This window comes from Nycticebus coucang, chromosome 2 (assembly GCF_027406575.1).
Source record: "Nycticebus coucang isolate mNycCou1 chromosome 2, mNycCou1.pri, whole genome shotgun sequence".
NCBI classification, from domain to species: domain Eukaryota; kingdom Metazoa; phylum Chordata; class Mammalia; order Primates; family Lorisidae; genus Nycticebus; species Nycticebus coucang.
In genome coordinates, this window is record NC_069781.1 from 171,945,931 (window position 1) to 171,965,409 (window position 19,479).

General features: G+C 53.3%; 2 protein-coding genes across 12 annotated transcripts in view; one reads left to right on the forward strand and one right to left on the reverse strand.

Moving 5' to 3' along the window:
* Positions 1 to 690: 690 nt before the first annotated feature.
* Positions 691 to 3,117, forward strand: EXOSC6 (exosome component 6). The gene has a single exon (XM_053607449.1). The coding sequence runs from the start codon at positions 1,138 to 1,140 to the stop codon at positions 1,954 to 1,956; it is 819 nt and encodes a 272-aa protein (XP_053463424.1). The 5' UTR covers positions 691 to 1,137; the 3' UTR covers positions 1,957 to 3,117.
* A 763-nt stretch (positions 3,118 to 3,880) lies between these two features.
* Positions 3,881 to 19,479, reverse strand: part of LOC128597286 (C-type lectin domain family 18 member A) — a 43,909-nt gene continuing 28,310 nt past the window's right edge. For 6 of the 11 annotated variants that reach the window (XM_053607555.1, XM_053607547.1, XM_053607539.1 and 3 more), the window contains 8 exons: positions 18,602 to 18,757; positions 18,176 to 18,457; positions 10,116 to 10,194; positions 6,748 to 6,798; positions 6,545 to 6,666; positions 6,345 to 6,461; positions 5,836 to 5,975; positions 3,881 to 4,480 (listed from right to left, as the gene is read on the reverse strand). In XM_053607555.1, the coding sequence (XP_053463530.1) occupies positions 4,442 to 4,480; positions 5,836 to 5,975; positions 6,345 to 6,461; positions 6,545 to 6,666; positions 6,748 to 6,798; positions 10,116 to 10,194; positions 18,176 to 18,457; positions 18,602 to 18,757 (986 nt within the window). In that variant the 3' untranslated portion in view covers positions 3,881 to 4,441. Of the gene's footprint in view, positions 4,481 to 5,835; positions 5,976 to 6,344; positions 6,462 to 6,544; positions 6,667 to 6,746; positions 6,799 to 10,115; positions 10,195 to 18,080; positions 18,758 to 19,479 lie in introns of those variants that run through there. The other 5 variants (XM_053607583.1, XM_053607597.1, XM_053607589.1 and 2 more) reach the window with 5 other exon arrangements.

Sequence of the window (19,479 nt, forward strand, 5' to 3'; positions counted from 1 at the left end):
GATGATGCCGTGTGATCTCTACTTTCCCTGCATAGGAGCCCCCTACTTGACAGCCCTTGGCTCCTTGGGCATCTGGAATAAATGTGGCTCCACTGGCCTCCTGGATGTAGTCCTCACCAAGACAAGTGAGGAATCCCAGAATCCTGACCTTTGGGAATGGCCCCTGGGGTTGCCTCAAGACGCTGGTGGAGGCAGAAGCATAACAGGTTGGGAGATGGAGAGGCGGTAACAACTCACCAGAAGATGGTCTGTGTAGTAACTGGAAGCAGAGAAGGTCCTTCCTTTCTAGAAGCCTCTCTTAGGAGAACCTCTCCATTTCTTAGGCTTGTGCCCCTCTACCCTCTCCTTTTGAAGCTTTTGGTGTGAGGTCAGACATCTCTGGCATAGGAGATATTTGAAGTGTAGCTATTGCCTCCCCACTCTAATGACTTCCCCATCATTCCAACTTGCTATATCCAAAGGTGGCCAGTGAGGACAGACACCCTGCTCTGGCCCTGAGTCTGTTTTGCCCAAGTCTAAAAACAGCTGGGTATGGAAATGGGAGGTTACAGGGACCTGTGCAGGCCTGGGCTGACTGCAGGTCCTCTGGGTATAGCAGCCTCCTGGAGCCCCAGGGTCACTCAGCTCTACCTACAGTGAGGCAGGAGGAGCAGCAGTCTGTGCTGGGGGAGGAGCAGAGGGTAGACGCCCTAGCTTCAAGGAGCACGTGCCAGAGTGAGGAGCATAGGAATACAGCCCAGGGAGAGAATCCCATTTGTTGACTCAGCCATTCATGCAACAAAGGGAAAGAATGACAAAAGTTCTCACCCTCTTGGGCAAGGCAGAAGGGAACACAGAAATGTCACACAAATAAGTGCAAGATCAAAATAATTATAGCCTCCACAAGTAAAAGGAAAAAGTGCGCCCCAGGGTGGCTCAGGCCTGGAGACTAGAGTAGGCGGTCCAACCCCACCCATCCCTGAAGTCCCTGCCGCGGCCGAGCTCGGCGGCACCGGTCGTCCTCCCTCCCGCCAGGGGGCGGTGCAGCCCCGCCGCCATCCCGACAGCTCTCGCGCGGGCGCGCGACTTCAACCAGCGGAAGAGCCTCCTTGCGAGGCCGGTCGGCAAGCGGAAGCGGCTCGCACGCCGGGCACCGCAATGCCTGGGGACCACCGTCGCATCCGCGGTCCCGAGGAGTCGCAGCCGCCACAGCTGTACGCGGCCAACGAGGACGAGGCACCCGCCGCCCGCGACCCGACCCGGCTGCGGCCCGTGTACGCACGCGCCGGGCTACTGAGCCAGGCTAAGGGCTCGGCCTACCTGGAGGCAGGAGGTACCAAGGTGCTGTGCGCCGTGTCGGGCCCGCGCCAGGCCGAGGGCGGCGAGCGGGGCGGTGGCCCGGCCGGAGCGGGCGGAGAGGCCCCGGCCGCGTTGCGCGGCCGCCTGCTCTGCGACTTCCGCCGCGCGCCCTTCGCGGGCCGCCGGCGCCGCGCGCCCCCTGGAGGCTGCGAGGAGCGCGAGCTGGCGCTGGCGCTGCAGGAGGCGCTCGAGCCGGCCGTGCGCCTGGGCCGCTACCCGCGCGCGCAGCTTGAGGTGTCCGCACTGCTGCTCGAGGACGGCGGCTCGGCACTGGCCGCCGCGCTCACGGCTGCCGCGCTCGCCTTGGCCGACGCGGGCATCGAGATGTACGACCTAGTGGTGGGCTGCGGCCTCAGCCGCGCGCCAGGGCCCGCGCCTACGTGGCTCCTGGACCCTACGCGGCTCGAGGAGGAGCGCGCCGCCGCCAGTCTCACCGTGGCGCTCATGCCAGTGCTCAATCAAGTGGCCGGGCTGCTGGGCGGCGGGGAAGGCGGCCCGACCGAGAGCTGGGCCGAGGCCGTGCGCCTAGGTCTAGAGGGCTGCCAGCGCCTCTACCCGGTACTTCAGCAGTGCCTAGTGCGGGCCGCCCGCCGGAGGGGCACCGCCACCCCACCCTGAACCGCAAGTCGGAGTAGTGACGGAGGCCACCGAGGGACCGTGCAGCCACCGTACTCAGGACTCGACCGTTTGTAACCAGACTGCAAAGCTAAGCTGGAACACCGGAGAGGATTGGAGAGGCGTGCATAGAGCTAGCTGATGCACTGGACAGCTGGTTGGAACTGCGGTTTACAAACTTCTATTAAAGGAACTTTTCCCCTTGAGCTGGCTCCCAGCTACAGCACAGTTGAAGAACCCTGTGAATGCAGACTGATTCCTAAGTTAAAAACAATTTAAGCTGGGCTAACCTGGAAAACGCGATTTGGAGCTGTTGTGTATTGGGGATGGACCCTTCGCTAGCTAGTCAGTGACTCCTCCTAATATAACTGGGCTACTTTTGAGAGGATGGACAAGGGGGCTGTGCCTTCTCACTTACATTTGAGCCAGAACAAAACTATTTTATATTTGAGAAACGTTTTCTGTTGTGATTCTTCTTGGTACAGGATTCAAAAGAGCAGCTGAGCTGGGGTAGTGCATGCTTGATCCCCTGGTGTCCAGTGCTCAAGACAGCACTGCCTTAAATATGTCCTGTCCCTTAGGACAACATAGCAGTAAAGGCGGTTGAAATACTAAAGCAACTTCAGGGGTTGATGTGGGAAATGTACTTTGAAGGAGAAGCTGCCCCTTCAGTAATGAGTGGGGACAGTTACATCCTCCAGTCCCTGGTTTATTGCTAGGCAAGAACACAGCTCAGGGTTGGGTAGCTGGTAAGAGTTTTGTTCTGAGTGGAAACCAGATCCCATCCTTGGTGGTGTGCAAAGCAGCACAGCCAGAGGCTGCCTCTGCTGCTGGTAAGAAGTGGGGTCATGGGCTGGTGTGGTCATTTGGTGCCTCTTGTCTAGTCTTGGTTCTGAAGAGCAAGGCCCTGAGCAGTGGGAGCTTGGGAGAGGGCAAATGAGCTGTCAGAGTGCAAGCTTCTGGGTACTAGAAAACTAGATAAAGCCTGCCTATTTTATAAGGCGGAGCTGGGCTGGGCACAGTAGCTCACATCTATAATCCTAGCACTCTGGGAGGCCAAGGCAGGTGGATCGCCTGATCTTACGAGTTTGAGACCAGCCTGAGCAAGAGTGAGACCCCATCTCTGTAACAAATAGAAAAACTAGGTCGCCCCTGTAGCTCAGTGAGTAGGGCACCGGCCACATGCTCTGAGGCTGGCGGGTTCAAACCTGGCCCAGGCCTGCTACGAGGACAACTGCAACAACAAAAAACAGCTGGGCATTGTGGTAGGCTCTTGTAGTCCCAGCTACTTGGGAAGCTGAGGCAAGAGAATCACTTAAGCCCAAGAGTTTGAGGTTGCTGTGACGCCACGGCACTCTACCCAGGGTGACAGCTTGAGACTGTCTCAAAAAGAAAAAGTAGCTGGGTGTAGTGGCAGACACCTATAGTCCCAGCTACTCAGGAGGCTGAGGCAAAGAGGATCACTTGAGCTCAAGATTTTGACGTCGCTTTGAGCTATGATGATGCCATGGCACTTGACTGAGGGCAACAAAACTGTCTTAAGAAAATAAAAATCCAGTAAGGGTGGTGCCTGTGGCTCAAGGAGTAGGGCACCGGCTCCATATGTCGGAGTTGGCGGGTTCCAACACAGCCCTGGCCAAAAAAAAAAAAACAAAAAATTCAGTAAGGGAGAGCTGGCCTGCCTGTTAGAATATGCTCTTCTGTGTGTGGCTCTTAGCCTGTTTGTGCTCAAGGCTGGCTTGGAGGAAGCCAGGTGAGACTGCCCTTCAGGAGGCAGGGCAGCCTGGTCTCCCTTGGCACCTCAGCTTGGTATGAGTTTCTAAACATATGTTCCAAGGGCCTGTTCGTCTTCTCTAGGAAGGGCTGGCCAGGGGCTACCCGAGAGCTAGAATGAGATTGAGGTTCTAGAACCACTCCAAGAACCCTGACCAGGAAAAAGAAATACAAGTTTTATTTTTTCCCTTCAGACATTTTTCTAGAGTAGGTTTGCAACCCCAGCCAGAGACAAGATAGAAACAGGATGTAAAAATAGTGCCCCTCTTGAAGGATGGCTTTCTGGATTGGATGAGTTTGGAACCAAAAGGAGTTTTATGGGGCAAATGAAGAGGGCCTGCCAGCTTGGTGTCAGAGGGCAACAGTAGAACAGGTGTACCTGTCAGCCAGTGTCTGCATTCAGACAGGGCTGAGGGTATCTCCTGAGGGGGACCCTGTTGTCTATCTGCCTCCTTCATGAGCATGGTGAGCTGGTGCTGGGCAGTTCCAGGCTGCCTCCCTTCCACCCCTGCCAGCCCCAGGACTAATCTGGAAACACAACCTCCAAAGAAGCTAAACCCACCACTAGTGAGGCTTTCCATCCAGCTGAGCCCTGCCCCCACCTAACTGCCCCAGCTACAGAGCAGGTGTCTCAGGCTACATGGGTGTCACCAGACAAGGAAAGGAAGTACCCAAGAAAGCCTGCCACTGATGAGGCTGGGGGGATTCCCACCTCCTATTGGCTGCCTTCCTGTTCCAGTGAGTGATTCTTCACCTGTAGGAAGAGAAGTGGGAACGTTGGTGACACGGTTCAGGAGCATCTGCCCACATGTGGTCTCCCCTTCCACCCCACCCCCTTCCGACCTGTTTCTCAAGAGCTTTAGGAGCTCAAGACTACTCTAGATTCTTCCTAAAACCTGGGAACCTAGAATAACCATGCAAAATAAAGCACTGTCTCCATCTAGCCCATTCTTCCCAGATGTTACAGATGTGACTTAGGCCCTGAGCTGCAGTGAGAGCCCCCTCACCCCAGGAGCACTGGCCTTGCAGGGAGGGCCCCAGCAACAATATGAGCTTGGCTCACCTCAGCGACTACCAGTAAGTGCAATAGGAGATAGTATGGTGGGGAATATTCAGGCACTTTAATGCTGCATAAAGGGCTCTTGTGGGTTCCAGGTTGGAGTTTTTCCATCTAGGAAGGTCAATGTGCCATAGCATTCCATGGTACCAGCAGGCCACCCAGACACCCTGCTGAAGCAGGTAGTGGGTGGGGCCAGGAAGACAGCAGAAGTGTTTTGTTTTGTAGAGACAGAGTTTCACTTTATCACTCTCTGTAGAGTGCTGTGGCATCACATAGCTCACAGCAACCTCCAGTTCCTGGGCTTAAGCGATTCTCTTGCCTCAGCCTCCCAAGTAACTGGGACTACAGGCGCCTGCCACAACGCCCGGCTATTTTTGTTGCAGTTCGGCCATGGCCGGGTTTGAACCCGCTACCCTCAGTATATGGGGTCAGCCCTACTCACTGAGCCACAGGTGCTGCCTTTTTTTTTTTTTTTTTTTTTTTTTGACAGTCTCACTGTGTTGCCCTTGGTAGAGTGCTATGGTGTCATCATAGCTCACAGTAAGCTTGAACTTCTGGGCTCAAGTGATCCTCCTGCCTCAGTTTTTCTATTTTTAGTACAGACAGGGTCTTGCTCTTGCTCAGACTGGTCTTAAACTTCTGAGCTCAAGCAATCCACCTGCCTCAGCCTCCAAGAGTTCTAGGATTACAGGCATGAGCCACCACGCGGCCTAAAGTTAGGGTTTTAGCAAGCTTACCAGTTGGGTCTCAGACTAAGGGCCTGGGGCTATGGGGCACATCTGTGACATTCCTCCTACAACAATCAATCCTTCCACCCTTCACTGCCTTTCAGGAGAATGTATTTCAGCCCAGAACTGACCCAATTGCCCAGCAGCCTCTGGCACAGCTGAGCCCACTAAGCTGGAGTCAGGAGGGAGCAGGGCAAGACCCAGCCTTCCAGGAAGCTCTCTGGCCCACCACTCTAGAGTCCTGCATGAGACCAAGTCCCTCCCTTGCTCAAGGGAGGCCACAGGGATCCAAACACATGTAAAGATGGAGAGGATACTCACTGCCTTCTCTGCGTCTGTGCTCTCCTTGGAGCCATCTGCCTCTGGGCTGGCCCTCTGACCCCTAGGCTCCTGTGAGGGCTCAATGTTTCTGCTTGAGCCCTCACTACCAGAACACTTGTTCTCTTCACTGTCCTTTGTCCCTATGAAGAGAAAGTCACCAGTTAACAGCTAGGTTTGGAGGCCCAGCTGACCCCAGAGAGGCCACTTGATGCCCAGTAATGACCTAGGACTTTCAAGGCTTAGAAGGGCAGAAGGCAGATGGGTTAGGACATTCTGCTCTGGCTCCGGATAGCTGCTGAGTCAGCAGGGATGATGAAACAACCCAAAAGCCACAAGGGTCCTCAAGCCACAAGAATAATTGGGTAGGGGTTATTACACTTCACAGAGAGGGACCCCTGAAAAAAAGCAAAGTCCCAGGCAAGACCCTGGTTGCCCTGGTGTCTTCCAGAGTGGGAAAAGCTGAGGCCTACTAGGAGTATGGCCTGGGCTACCACACTTGGGGAGCTGACCTGCCGGCTGGTCCCTCTGCCGGTCCATGTATTCCAGATGCTCCAGCAGGCTGTCCACCTGGGCTTTGATCTGGCTCAGCTCCCCCCTGATGGAGCGCAGTTCTTCAGGTCGGACTGCTGGGAGAGGGGCCAGGGTTGGTGCCCAGGCTGGGCAGTGGGGAAGAGGACAATGTTGCCTGAGTGTGTGCCCCCTCACTCACGCTTTATCTGTGCAGAGGGCAGGGGCTTCTTCCTCCTCTTTACCCCCCGGCCCATGTGGGTCCTCCGGAGCTTGACAGGCACACGGTTGATGAGTGGGGGGATCCTGTGGTATTCGTACACCCTACAGGAACAGGAGATGGGGACTCAGGCCAACCAGCACCCCCCCCTTCACCCAGAGGACCCAGAGGCAGAACCCACCCACCTGTAGGGAACATCTTCTCGGTACAGTTCATAGTTCAAGTCGTAGTTACTGCTACAAAATAGGAGATAAATAAGAAGGGGTCACTGTTCAAGGTCAGAGTCTGCCTGGGCCGCAGATGAACTTGAGGAAACTGAAGTATGCAGCTCTTTCTTAGAATGCCCAAGGTCACTTGGGAGACCACAGCAAACCAGCTTCCCCCAATTGGCCTCTGATAAGGGGTGTCTCCCAGGTGGCTTCAGGTGGCAGGAAGGACACCTGCAGGCTTATGGCCACAGCTAGAGCCTGGGCCAACTAAGCCTCCCCTGCCTGAGCAGAGCACTGTTGATGTTCTGGATCTCAGCCTGGCGAAGGACGAAAGGGATAAGTTAAGTCAGAGCCAAAGCCGGGGTGGGGGTGTGAGAGCCTTTGATCCCTGTGCGGGAGTCTCCTGGATCACGCTCAGCACAGACAGGGCCATCAAGCAGGGTTAGGATTAGGGCAGTGGCCAGGCCCTTGGAGAGAGAATGAGGCTGAACAGTCCCAAGCTTACACTGATAGGCCTCATTCCTTCCCACACACTGAGCACTAGTGCCTGGAGGGGTGGGGGGATCTGTACAGAGGGACAACTGGATCCCAGACTGAGCAGGAAGGCCCTATGAGGACATCACAGCAGAAGCTTCAGGTCCTGCCTGGGGCTGGGGTAGGTGAGTTCAGGAAGGGGAGGAGCTGCACTCAGGGAAGGGGGAGAGTAAACTTCTAAAATAGCTTTATGGAACAATTGCCTGGCCCAGCCCACAGCCAGCCCTGGAGAGGCAAGGCCTGTGGAGATCCCTGGGGTAGAATGGAGGACATGGGGATGAGGCCCCTTCTCCCTTCATCTGGCAGGGTCCCCAGGCCTGCAGATGAGGTTTCCAGCTCCCCTTCCCCCACAACACCCATTGCCACTTTCTGGCTTCAGGAGGTCTGAGCCAGGGCTGCTGCCAATTCCGCTCAGAGGAAGAGGAAAGAGATCAAGCAGGAGTGGTGAGGTCAGGTCCAGAATGAGGACTGGGGGGTGGGGCGGGGGTGGTGGTGCAGGCAGGACAGTTGTCCTGAGGGCCAGGCAGGACAGAGCAGGACAGAGCAGGGAGGACTGGAGTAAGGACAAAGCTTGAGGTGGTGGTGTGTTGCAGTGGAACAGGACTGCTGAGGAAGAAGTTCCTTTTGTAGGGCAGGACCCCTTAGCATGGCTGGGCAGAACCTGCAGGGCCACCAACTACCTGTGCTACTGGGGTCCAGGAGTGGCTGCCATGGCATTAGTGGTTCAGTGGTAGAATTCTTACCTGCCATGTGGGAGGCCCGGGTTTGATTCCCAGTCAATGCACAAGGGCAACTTTTTTGTTCTTTGCCTTATTAGTATTTCCCATCTACCAATATCCAGAAAGCAAGGGGTGGGGGTGGACAGTCATCATGCGCTGCTGCAGTTGCCCACGCTGCATGCAGGGATCCCTCCTGGTCTGAGGCTTCCCTGCCTTGTCTGCCTTTGCCAGGGCTAAAGCCTTTTTTCCCCAAAGAAAGCAGCACAACTGCCCCCTAGCCTGGGCTAATGGTTACAGTCTGCAAGTGCGGACTTCCCCACAACGCGCACAGGGGAATGGCTATGTGGGCCAAGATCATGCCACCTCAAGTGTCCTCAGACCCCAGCTGTGAAGCCAGAGGAGGGGAACTGCGTGGGCCAATCTTTCCACCACAGCCTTTCCCTCTACACTGAGAAATTCCATTCTGAAGCCAATCTCATGACCTGGACTCGACTAATTCTCACAAGAGGATACCCAGCAGCTCAATGCCCATCACTGCCCCATTCCCAATCTGTCCCTACTCTGGGGACTATACCTAGGGGCCAGAGCCACCCTGGAGCCTCCTTCTCACTGTTGCCCATGGCCTTGGGGAAGCACTTGGTTGTCCTCACCAGAGTCCTCCGGGGACAGCTGGATCTTAAAGAGGCCAAGTCCCTGCCAAATGGGCATCATCATACCCCAACGCACCAGGTCCCCCCTGTGCAATCCCACACCAAAACACCCTAGGGAGAGTTGACAGGACTGGATCCTGACTGGGTGGGTGGAAAATAAGCAGAGGCAACTAGCACCAAAGGACTGAGGAACGGTTCACCCGGCCTGGAAAATGCTCACGTTCAAAAAACACATGTGATAACCAGGACCATCCATCAGCCAGAAAATACAAAATGGTATCAGCAGACTCCCCAGATGAATCTCGTGTGTGAGATGGTGAACCAGAGCATGGCATGGCTCTGCGAGGTCAAAAAGCTACACGTTGGGGCAGCGCCTGTGGCTCAGTGAGTGGGGCGGCCGGCCCCATATGCCGAGGGTGGCGGGTTCAAACCCAGCCCCGGCCAAACTGCAACAAAAAAATAGCCGGGCGTTGTGGCGGGCGCCTGTAGTCCCAGCTGCTTGGGAGGCTGAGGCAGGAGAATCGGGTAAGCCCAAGAGTTAGAGGTTGCTGTGAGACGTGTGACGCCACAGCACTCTACCCGAGGGCGGTACAGTGAGACTCTGTCTCTACAAAAAAAAAAAAAAAAGCTACACGTTGCCCACAAGTCCACATCTACTCAGTGGCCCAGACCTAAAGCAGTGAAAGCGGCCCAGGCTGGCACAGTACAGTGTAGCAGGGAGAGCTGTGGCCTCATCTCTCTTAGGTCAACCCAGAGTGAGCTACAGGGCCACCTCACAGCAGCCCACACCCTGGACCTGCCATCCCACTTCTGGGCAGATGAGCCAAGGTGAAAACCAAAAGAAACCAAGACCTTCCATACCAACCAGGGTGTTTATAGCAGTGCTGTTCCTAACTGCAGCCCCTGCTACCTCCCACCTCCCCACCACAATCCAGACACCCACACATGACAAGGCCAGGAACTGACTGCAGGCGATGCACATACACAGTGAGGGGGCAAAGAGGCCAGCCTGGCTCCCACACATCCTCGTATATCTACGAAAATGACCTGTGTGTGGGCAGAAGTTGGTGAGCTCTTGTCTGAAAATGTTTAAAGATTTCTTTAAAATTATTTTAAGGTTCCCAAGTCAGGGGCTCAGTGTCAGCAGAAAGGTTCCTCTTTGCTACTTTCCAAAGGTCAATACCTGGAAATAAACCCCAAATGCTCCCGAGGTGAGGGTCCAGGGAAGAGGGGCACCTGGCAGGTCATGCCAGATGGTAGAGACACTGGGATGTGCTGGGTCAAGTTCACAGGTCAAGCCTGAGGCCAAGGGAGAAGGCTCCAGGCAGCTTGGGCCCTGAATGTATAGCACACTTAGGGAGCCTGCTGAGGACCTTGTCCCCCCTCAGGACACAAGCCTGTGCCCAGCCTCCCTCCTTGGTAGGTCACCCGACAGACTCACCAGTAGATGGCTGCGCCCTGCTGCCTCTTCTGGCCTGGCCAGGCAGGACCACATGTGGGCTCCCAAGCCATATTTAAACCTAGAGGGAGAGCCGGAAAGGGGGCAGAGCATGAGAGAAGGAGTGGAGGGGACAGGGCCGCATGCATGGGGCCCTCCCCTGCAGCACACTTGCCCCAGGTACAGCCAGCCTGGCCTGGCCTCCAAAGTACCTGGGCTCACCCACTCAGGTGGGCACAGGTCCCACGAGGTTGTCCTATAGGGCCCCCATAACAAAGAGACAAATGGTCCCTTTGGCATACTCCAAAACAAAACTACCCTGAGGATGGGAAAGGGTGATCTACTGTTCCCTTCAGGCCTGAACCAACCATAGGAATCGACCCCATAACCCAGGCCTTGAAATCTGGGGTGCTCCCGTGAGAGGCAGGAGGGGTATACCTGGGATTCTTGTGTCCTCTGAGGAGACACTAGCCCTGGCCTGGGTTAATTCTTCAGTGTCCTCTGCTGCCTGCCCAGGATGAAGAACCTCTGCCCACTGCCTGCCCACTGGCCTGCCTGCTGCCAAGCTCCTGCCCTATACCTGCCTTGCGCCAAGCTCCCATACCACACACTGCTGTGACACCCAGCAGGGCTCCCAGGGAAAAGCAACACAAGTACTTTTTACAAAACAGCTTAAAGTTCACCACCACATCGTCGCCCTCAGACAGATGACCTCCCAGACAGATGGCCCAGATTATTATTTTTTTTTTTTTGAGACAGAGTCTCACAATGTCACCCTTGGTAGCGTGCTGTGGTGTCACAACTCACAGCAATCTCAAACTCTTCGGCTTAAGCAATTCTCTTGCCTCAGCCTCCCAAGTGGCTAGGACTACAGGCACCCACCACAACACCTGGTTATTTTTTGGTTGTAGTTGGCTGGGGCTGGATTCGAACCTACCAGCTCAGGTATATGTGGCTGGCGCCCTAGCTGCTAAGCTACAGGTACCAAGCCAATGGCCCAAATTATTTACCTTCAGCTCAAAAGGAAAGCATCAGAGAAAGGTACAGGGCCCAGGACAAGATGTGGCAGCCACAGTCAGCAACCTGGGCTGAACTCTGGGATGCCAGTGCTCCTGGGTGGAGGTGTTCCTTACCTACATTTTTTCTTTTCTTTTCTTTCTTAAGAACAAGCTTTTGATTTTCTTTTTTTTTTTTTTTTTTTGAGACAGAGTCTCATTATGTCACCTTCGGTAGAGTGCCATGATGTCAGAGCTCACAGCAACTTGAAACTCTTGGGCTTAAGTGATTCTCTTGTCTCAGCCTTCCAAGTAGCTGGGACTACAGGCGCCCGCCACAACACCCGGCTATTTTTTTGTTGTAGCTGCCGTTGTTTAGCAGTCCCAGGCCAGGTTCAAAACTGCCAGCCACGGTGTATGTGGCCTGTGTCCTAAGCCCTGAACTATGGGTGCTGAGCCTCATTTTGTTATTTTCATTGGTTTCTGTTCAAATCTTCATTATTTCTTTCTTCTATTTATTTTGGGTTTACTTTGCTCTTCTTTTTCCTAGTTTTTTTCCTGTCTTTTTTTTGAGACAGAATCTCAAGCTGTTGGCCTAGGTAAAGTGCTATGACATCATAGCTCACAGCAAACACCAACTCCAGCTCAAGCGATTTTCTTGCCTCAATTTTTCTATTTTTAGTAGAGATGGGGGTGGGTGGTCCTCGATTTTGCTCAGGCTAGTCTCAAACTTGTGAGCTCAAGCAAGCCACCCTCCTCAACCGCCCAGAATGCTAAGATTACAGGCGTGAGCCACCACACCTGGCACCTACATTTTTTCTTAAAGATGGCTTATGGAGGAATTTTATGCCTGAGCCCAGGGGAGCAGCGGGGAGGGAGGGCCTGGCAGGCCCTAACACCCAGCTCCACAGCCTCTCCTTCCAAAGGTACCCCTCAGGAATGTGGCTGAGACCAATGGCATTTTTTGTAGAAAAAATGTAGACCACTGTGGTCTTCCCTCTTCACGCCTTCGCTTTTCCATTTCACTTGCTCTTGAAATCTAGGACCCCATGAAATCAACAAGGAACATCTGAGTCCTTCCTGGAGGAAGCTCCAGTCCTGGGCTGCTCTACAGCTCAAAGAATATCCAACCCCAACTTTGAACTCCTAGAGATTCCAGCTAAATGCCATCTCAACCTAATCCTACAGGGAGCCCTGGGTGGCGAACTGCACCACAGACACTGTCTTTTTGATCACCCACCTGCCAATAAAACACGGCCCACCTGGGAGTCATGTCTCACCCCTATCTCAGGCTAAACATTAGTGCCTCCTTCCATTCTCCTAAGTGAAGTATGGAAAGAATGGAAAAATGGGCCGGGCAAGGTGGCTCATGCCTGTAATCCTAGCACTCTGGGAGGCCAAGTGGGTGGATTTCCCTGAGTGCACAGGTTCAAGACCAGCCTGAACCACGGCGAGACCCCATCTCTAAAAATAACCCAGTGTTGGCTCAGTGTCCGTAGCTCAGTTGTTAGAGAGCCAGCCACGTACACCAAGGCTGAAGGGTTCAAACACGGCCCAGCTCTGCTAAACTGCAACAACAACAACAAAAGAGTTGGAGGTTGCTGTGAGCTGTGATGCCATAGCACTCTACTGAGGGCAACTCAGTGAGACTCTGTCTCAAAAAAAAAAAAAAAAAAAGGTGGTGACAACACAGATACCTAATAGGCTTTGACAAACTCCCTTTGCTTAGAGTTGCCAGAATTAGTTTCTATTGCCTAAAATTAAAAACACTGGATCTGGAGCGGCGCCTGTGGCTCAGTCGGTAAGGTGCCGGCCCCATATACCGAGGGTGGCGGGTTCAAACCCCGTCCCGGCCAAACTGCAACCAAAAAATAGCCGGGCGCTGTGGCGGACGCCTGTAGTCCCAGCTACTCAGAGGCTGAGGCAAGAGAATCGCTTAAGCCCAGGAGTTGGAGGTTGCTGTGAGCTGTGTGAGGCCACGGCACTCTACCGAGGGCCATAAAGTGAGACTCTGTCTCACAAAAAAAAAAAAAAAAAAACACTGGATCTGGATACAGCAGCTCATGTACTCCAGGAGGCTGAGGCAGGAGAATTCCTTGGAGCTCAGGATTTCAAGACCAGCCTCAGAAAGAGCGAGACCACCATAGCTACTAAAAAAAGAAAAATTAGCCCAGTATAGGGGCAGATGCCTATATTCCGAGCTACTTGGGAAGCTGAGGTACAAGGATCACTTGAACCCAGGAGTTTGAGGTTGCTGTGAGCTAGGCTGGGCCATAGCACTGTAGCCCTGGTGAAAGAGTAAGACTGTATTCTCAAAAAAAAAATGAAAAATTTGAGGCTCGGCGTCCATGGCTCAGTGGTTAGGGTGCTGGCCAAGTACACCAGGGCTGGCGTGTTCAAATCTGGCCTGGGCCTGCTAAACAAACAAGCAACAACAACAACAAAATAGCCAGGTGTTGTGGCGGGTGCCTATAGTCCCACCTACTAAGGACTGAGGCAAGAGAATCGCTTGAGCCCAAGAGTTTGAGGTTGCTGTGAGCTGTGATGCCACAGCTCTCTACAAAAGGTGACAAGGTGAGACTTTGTCTCAATTAAAAAGAAAAACATTGAGGCGGCACCTGTGGCTCAGTGAGTAGGGCGCCGGCCCCATATGCCGAGGGTGGCGGATTCAAACCCAGTCCCGGCCAAACTGCAACAAAAAAATAGCTGGGCGTTGTGGCGGGCGCCTGTAGTCCCAGCTGCTCCGGAGGCTGAGGCAAGAGAATCGCGTAAGCCCAAGAGTTAGAGGTTGCTGTGAGCCGTGTGACGCCACGGCACTCTACCCGAGGGCGGTATAGTGAGACTCTGTCTCTACAAAAAAAAAAAAAAAGAAAAACATTGAGAACACTGATTAATATAAAAACAGAACTAGGAGTGGATGAAGCAACAAGCCTGAAGGAAACAGGGGCGATCTACAGCTGGTAAGTGGCCAGAGGACAGTGAAAATCCAGAGTATTAAGCGACAGGATACCAGCAACCCACGGCATGCCATGGCAAGACAGTTAATCCTGCGGTTCCCCAGAACAAAGCATCTATCAAAGGCAAAGCTCTGGAGACCAAATGGTTCCTGCCATACAAGAATATAAAGATTACACTGAAGTCAAGATCTACAGGGCAGGGTGGTTGTGCTCATAGTACCACACAGCTTAAATGAAAAGAAAGACAAGCTCAAAATCCAAATTCTTTCCTCAAGCCATGGTTACAAAACTCAGGAATGTTAATATTTTGCAGCTTTAAAGCTGAGAAAGTAGGCGGTGCCTATAGCTCAGTGCATAGGGCGTCGGCCACATACACTGAGGCTGGCGGTTGGAACTGGCAGGGGCTTGCTAAACAACAATGACAACTGAAAAAAAAACAAAACAAACTAGGCGTTGTGGCAGGCACCTGTAGTCCCAGCTACTTGGGAGGCTGAGGCAAGAGGATCAGTTGAGCCCAAGAGTTGGAGGTTGCTATGAGGTGTGATGGCACAGCACTCCACCCAGGGCAACAGCTTGAGACTCTGTGTCAAACAACAACATAAAAAAAAAAAAATGCCGAGAAAGTAAAATCCAAACTTAAAGCTTGAACCAATGACCATCAAGTGGATTCACATTTTTAAAGATCTTTATTTGGGAAACAGCAAAACGTGAAGACCAGATACTATCAAAATAGGCCCAAACAGGAAATTAGGTAAGACATGGGTGCCCCTCACCCTGACAGAGCTACACTTACTGGCCAAATCAATTCTCTTGGTGACTTTGCAGATCCTGGTGACAGAAACTCCTTCCAGTTAGTTAGGTGTGCTATGTGGCTGAGGTTTGGTCCATGGAGATAGGGGGTAAGGACAAGACTTCAGGGTGGACTGTTAACAGCCTTTGAGTGACCTTCCACCCTCCCAGGGTGACCTGGGAAGCCATCCCATGAAGATGTCAGGTCCTCAGTCAGCCTGGGCTCCCCTTCCTCATTACCCCACCCTGTGATGACCTTGCCTTGTGTGCCTTACCCTACCCCTCATTTTCTCTAGACTCAAATCAGATGCCTGCAGGCTCCAGGCTGGTTCCTAGGGGTGGAGAAGGAGGATGGGACTGCAGGCAAATGCAAAACATCTGTCAATCATGGATATCAATAATCTGGTAACATCCCATACCTCCTGTGAGCCTTCCCCAGGACCAGACCAACAAAACAAAACCACTCATGGAGACTGACACATTCCTCTCTCTGGAATATGTTTTCACTTTGTATAGCTTCCTTCTTTTCTGCAATAAAAGACGTTTATGTGGAATTGCTTCCTATCTGCTATCAATCCTTCACACCAGCCTTGCTTATGATTTTTCCAAGCAAGAAACCAAAGAGTACACCAAGCAAGTCCACCAAGAAGCCAGATCTGATAGGCCATGGAGATGATTCATAAATTAAGTATGCATAATAAAAATAGAGAAATAAAGTCCTTTAAGGGGAAGAAAAAAAATTTAAATGAGGCCGGGCGTGGTGGCTCACGCAGGTAGTCCCAGCGCTGTGGGAGGCTGGTGGATTGCCTGAGCTCAGAGGTTCGAGACCAGTAGGAGCAGCAGTGAGCCAGAGTAAGACCCCACCTCTACTAACATCAAAAACAGCCAGATGTTGTGGAGGGCGGCTGTAATCCCAGCTGCTGGGGAGGGAACGGGACAGAGCATTGCCAGAGGAAGAAGAAAATGATCAAAAAGAAAGAGTACTTCAAATGAAGAAGAATGAACAAGCAAGCTGAAATTAAAAATTAAAAAAAAAAAAACAACTTTAAATGGAAAAAAAAAGGTATGCATACAGCCTGGCAAGGTGGCTCACGCCTGTAATTCTAGCACTGTGGGAGGCTGAGGTGGGCAGATCACCTGAGCTAACAGGTTCAGTACCAGCCTAAGCTAGACTAAGACCCCACCTCTAAAAATAGCCAGGGATGGCTTGGCGCTTGTTAGCTCAGCAGCTAAGGCACCGGCAACATACACCAGGGCTGGTGGGTTTGAACCTGGCCAGGGCCTGCCAAACAACAATGACAACTATAGGCTCAGCGCCTGTAGCACAGTGGTTATGGCGCCAGCCACATACACCCAGGCTGGCGGGTTTGAAACCAGTCTGGGCCAGCTAAACAACAATGACAACTACAATAAAAATATTAGCTAGGCGTTGTGGCGGGCACCTGTAGTCCCAGTTACTCGGGAGGCTGAGGCAAGAGAAATGCTTGAGCCCAAGAGTCTGAGGTTGCTGTGAGCTGTGACGCCACAGCACTCTACTGAGGGCGACATAGTGAGACTCTATCTCAAAAAAAAAAATAAAAATGACAACTGTAACAGCTGGACATTATGGTGGGAGCCTGTAGTTCCAGCTACTCGGGAGGCTGAGGCAAGAGAATCGCTTAAGCCCAAGAGGTTGAGGTTGCATAGAATGAGCTTTGACACCACGGCACTCTACGGAGGGCGACATAGGAAGACTCTGTCTCAAAAAAAAAAAAAAGCTGGGAATTGTGGTGGGCGCTGTAGTCTCACCTACTTGGGAGGCTGAGGGAAGAGAATAGCTTGAGCCCAAGAGTCTGAGGTTGCTGTGAGCTGTGACGCCATGGTACTCTACCAAGGGTGACAAAGTGAGGCTCTGTCTCAAAAAAAAATTAATTATGCATAAACGTGTGGACCTCTCCTCAAGGTTTTACAGAGGTTTGCCACCAAAACATTAGAAAGCCTACAAGCTACCATGCTTGTGACCAAGAGCAACCTCCACCTTCTACAATCAGGGTTCAGACTACCAGTTTGGCCATGAGGCACACCAAAGGTGGGCCTCTGCCTACTTCTGAGGAAAACCTCAGAAGGGTTCCTTTCTCCTTGGAAGCCCAGACTGCTTGTTTCCCATTCTCCCTCTCCCTGTAGACACCGGCTAGCTCTGAGTCCAGGCTACACATAACCAGACTTGCCTCTCTCTTTGCCCTGGGGAAGCTACACACAGGCAGGGGTCTCAAAGAACCAGATCTTAGGCCGGGAACTGGCTCACGCCTGTAATCCTAGCACTCCGGGAGGCTGAGGCAGGTGAATGCTTGAGCTCAGAAGTTCAAGAACAGCCTGAACAAGAGCAAGACCCTTTCTCTACTAAAATAGAAAAATTAGCCAGGCGTCATGGCAGGTGTCTGTAGTCCCAGCTACTCAGGAGGCAAGAGGATCCCTGGAGTCTAGGAGTTTGAGGTTGTTGTGAGCTATGACACCAGAGCACTCTACCCAGGGCGACAGAGTGACTTTCTGTCTCAAAAAAAAAAAAAATAAACAAAACACCAGATCTGACGCTCACTGCACCTTCTCACTCCCACCAAACGTGAAGGAAGCACCAAGGATTTCCACAGACTTTGCTGAGAATACACTTCCTGGCTTAGAAGAGTTTTATCATATCAGGAAAAATAAGTTCCCCAGGTAAAACTCCAGAAACAGACATATTTTAAGTTAGGCCTTGTAAGTTTTCCAGAACTCACTCCAGGGACCCACTGTGAGGTGCAGAATCTTTCTATATCCCAAATAATCATGACTTCTTTGCCAATACTTTTTGATTTCAGAGCCTGGATTTTATCTTAGGATCGTTGGGTATAGGAAATAGAAGGGTCAGGATGAATGAAAAACCACAGGAAGATGGGGAGGGAGTCAGGGCTGCCCTGGACAACAGTGCCTGAGCGACAGCCTGGCACGCAGGTGTGAACGAAAGGGAAACAAGAGAACCAACAGTGGGACAAAAGCTCCAGGGAGGCATGAAGCTTAGCCTTTCATGCCCGAGGCTGCCCACCTGCCCCGCCACAGGGGGCCACAGCTTCGCGCAGGCAGGCCCGGGGGGAGGGGTATGCCCGAGGCCGGTCTCCCCTCGCTGGTGTCTACACCGGCTCGGACGTGGGAGGTGACGCCGCCCCCATGGACACCTGCGCACACCCCACTCACGACGTGCGGCTGGTCTTCACCTGGACGCGGGGGTGAGGGTCTGGGGTCAGCCGCCAGTGAGGGCCGCGCCCGAGCCACCCCTCTCCTCTGGCTGTCGCGCGCAGAGCGTACTCACGTCTCCGACACGCTTCCGGGGTGCCCAGCAGCTTCACCTTCGCCCGCGGGGTCACCAGGGAACCGGACACCGTCTCGACAGTCGCCGGCGACCCGCGGAAGGGCTTCGGGCGGCCGCGCGGCGCGGCGGGAGGGGGCGGGGGCCGCGGGGGCAGGGCGGGCTGCGCGTGCGCGGGCTGACTCCCACGGGGCGCGTGCACGGGGCGCGTGCACCTTGCCCAGCCCGCGTCCCGGGAGCAGCTCGGCGCAGGGCGGGATCTCCTGGCGCGCGCGGCGTCTGCTCCTGGAGGGAGGCGGTGTTCGGTGTCCCAGAGAAAGAGTTGAGGCCGATGTCTGTGGCAACCTCCCGCCCCCCACCACCCGGACGGCGTGGGCAGTGGGCGAGCCAGCCAGGCCAGAAGCCTGAGACCCGGTCCTCGCTTGAGACCTTGAGTAAATAAATGCCTGAGTTGTGATCTGGGGTCCGGCTCCCTCCTTTGCAGATGGTGGAGATAGCTGGGGACATCCGTGTGAACGCCCCGCGTTTGCCCGCGCTCTGAGCCAGGGCACAAAGGAGCTTCCCTTGAGTCCCTGATTAAACAGACTGAACCAGCAAAAGAAAATGGAAAGATTAAAAGACAATCAGACACACTGGGTTTGACTCGAAGCTGTGTGACTCAGCCTCTCTGTGGCTCCAGTTGCTTCAACTGTAAATTGGGGGTAGTACTCCCTTGTCAATGAGGAAGTGGGAAGGTTTAAGTGAATTACTAGATGCCAAATGTTTATTACTTGTCTGACACATGAAAGTTCCAGCTGTAGTATTAGAGGAGCTTCTCAAGGGAGTGCAACTACAGATTCTGTCAGCCCTGATGTGACAGAGCACTCCACCAGTGGGGACAAGACCACACATCACTTGCCAGACGTTCAGACCAGTTTCTACACTGCCTGCCTGGGGCCCAGCCATGGAAACTGATGGAAAAAGACACCTTGCTGAGGCAGAGTCTGGTCTCCCACCTTACTGGGGAGCCTGAAAACTGGAGTGCCCTGGTTCATGAGGGTGACTGGAAAAGGGACTAAGCAGGTAAGAGGCGACTGCAGCAATGCCTCAAGTCCCCTTGGTCTTCTCAGAATTATCCTGAGTCATCTGAATTCCCCTTCAAAACAAGCATTCCATTTGCAAGCGCAACTGATTCATAAGTTAGTTTAATCTTTTGTGGGCTGCATCCTGCTGGGAAACTCAAAGATAGCCCCTCTGACCACTTGCCCCCGCTTCTGCTTCAGTGCCTATTGATACCCATCTTTCCAATCAAAAGCAGGCTAAGGGGC

Coding starts and splice junctions, on each gene's coding strand:
- EXOSC6 (XM_053607449.1), top strand. CDS start 1,138: ATGCCTGGGGACCACCGTCGCATCCGCGGTCCCGAGGAGTCGCAGCCG.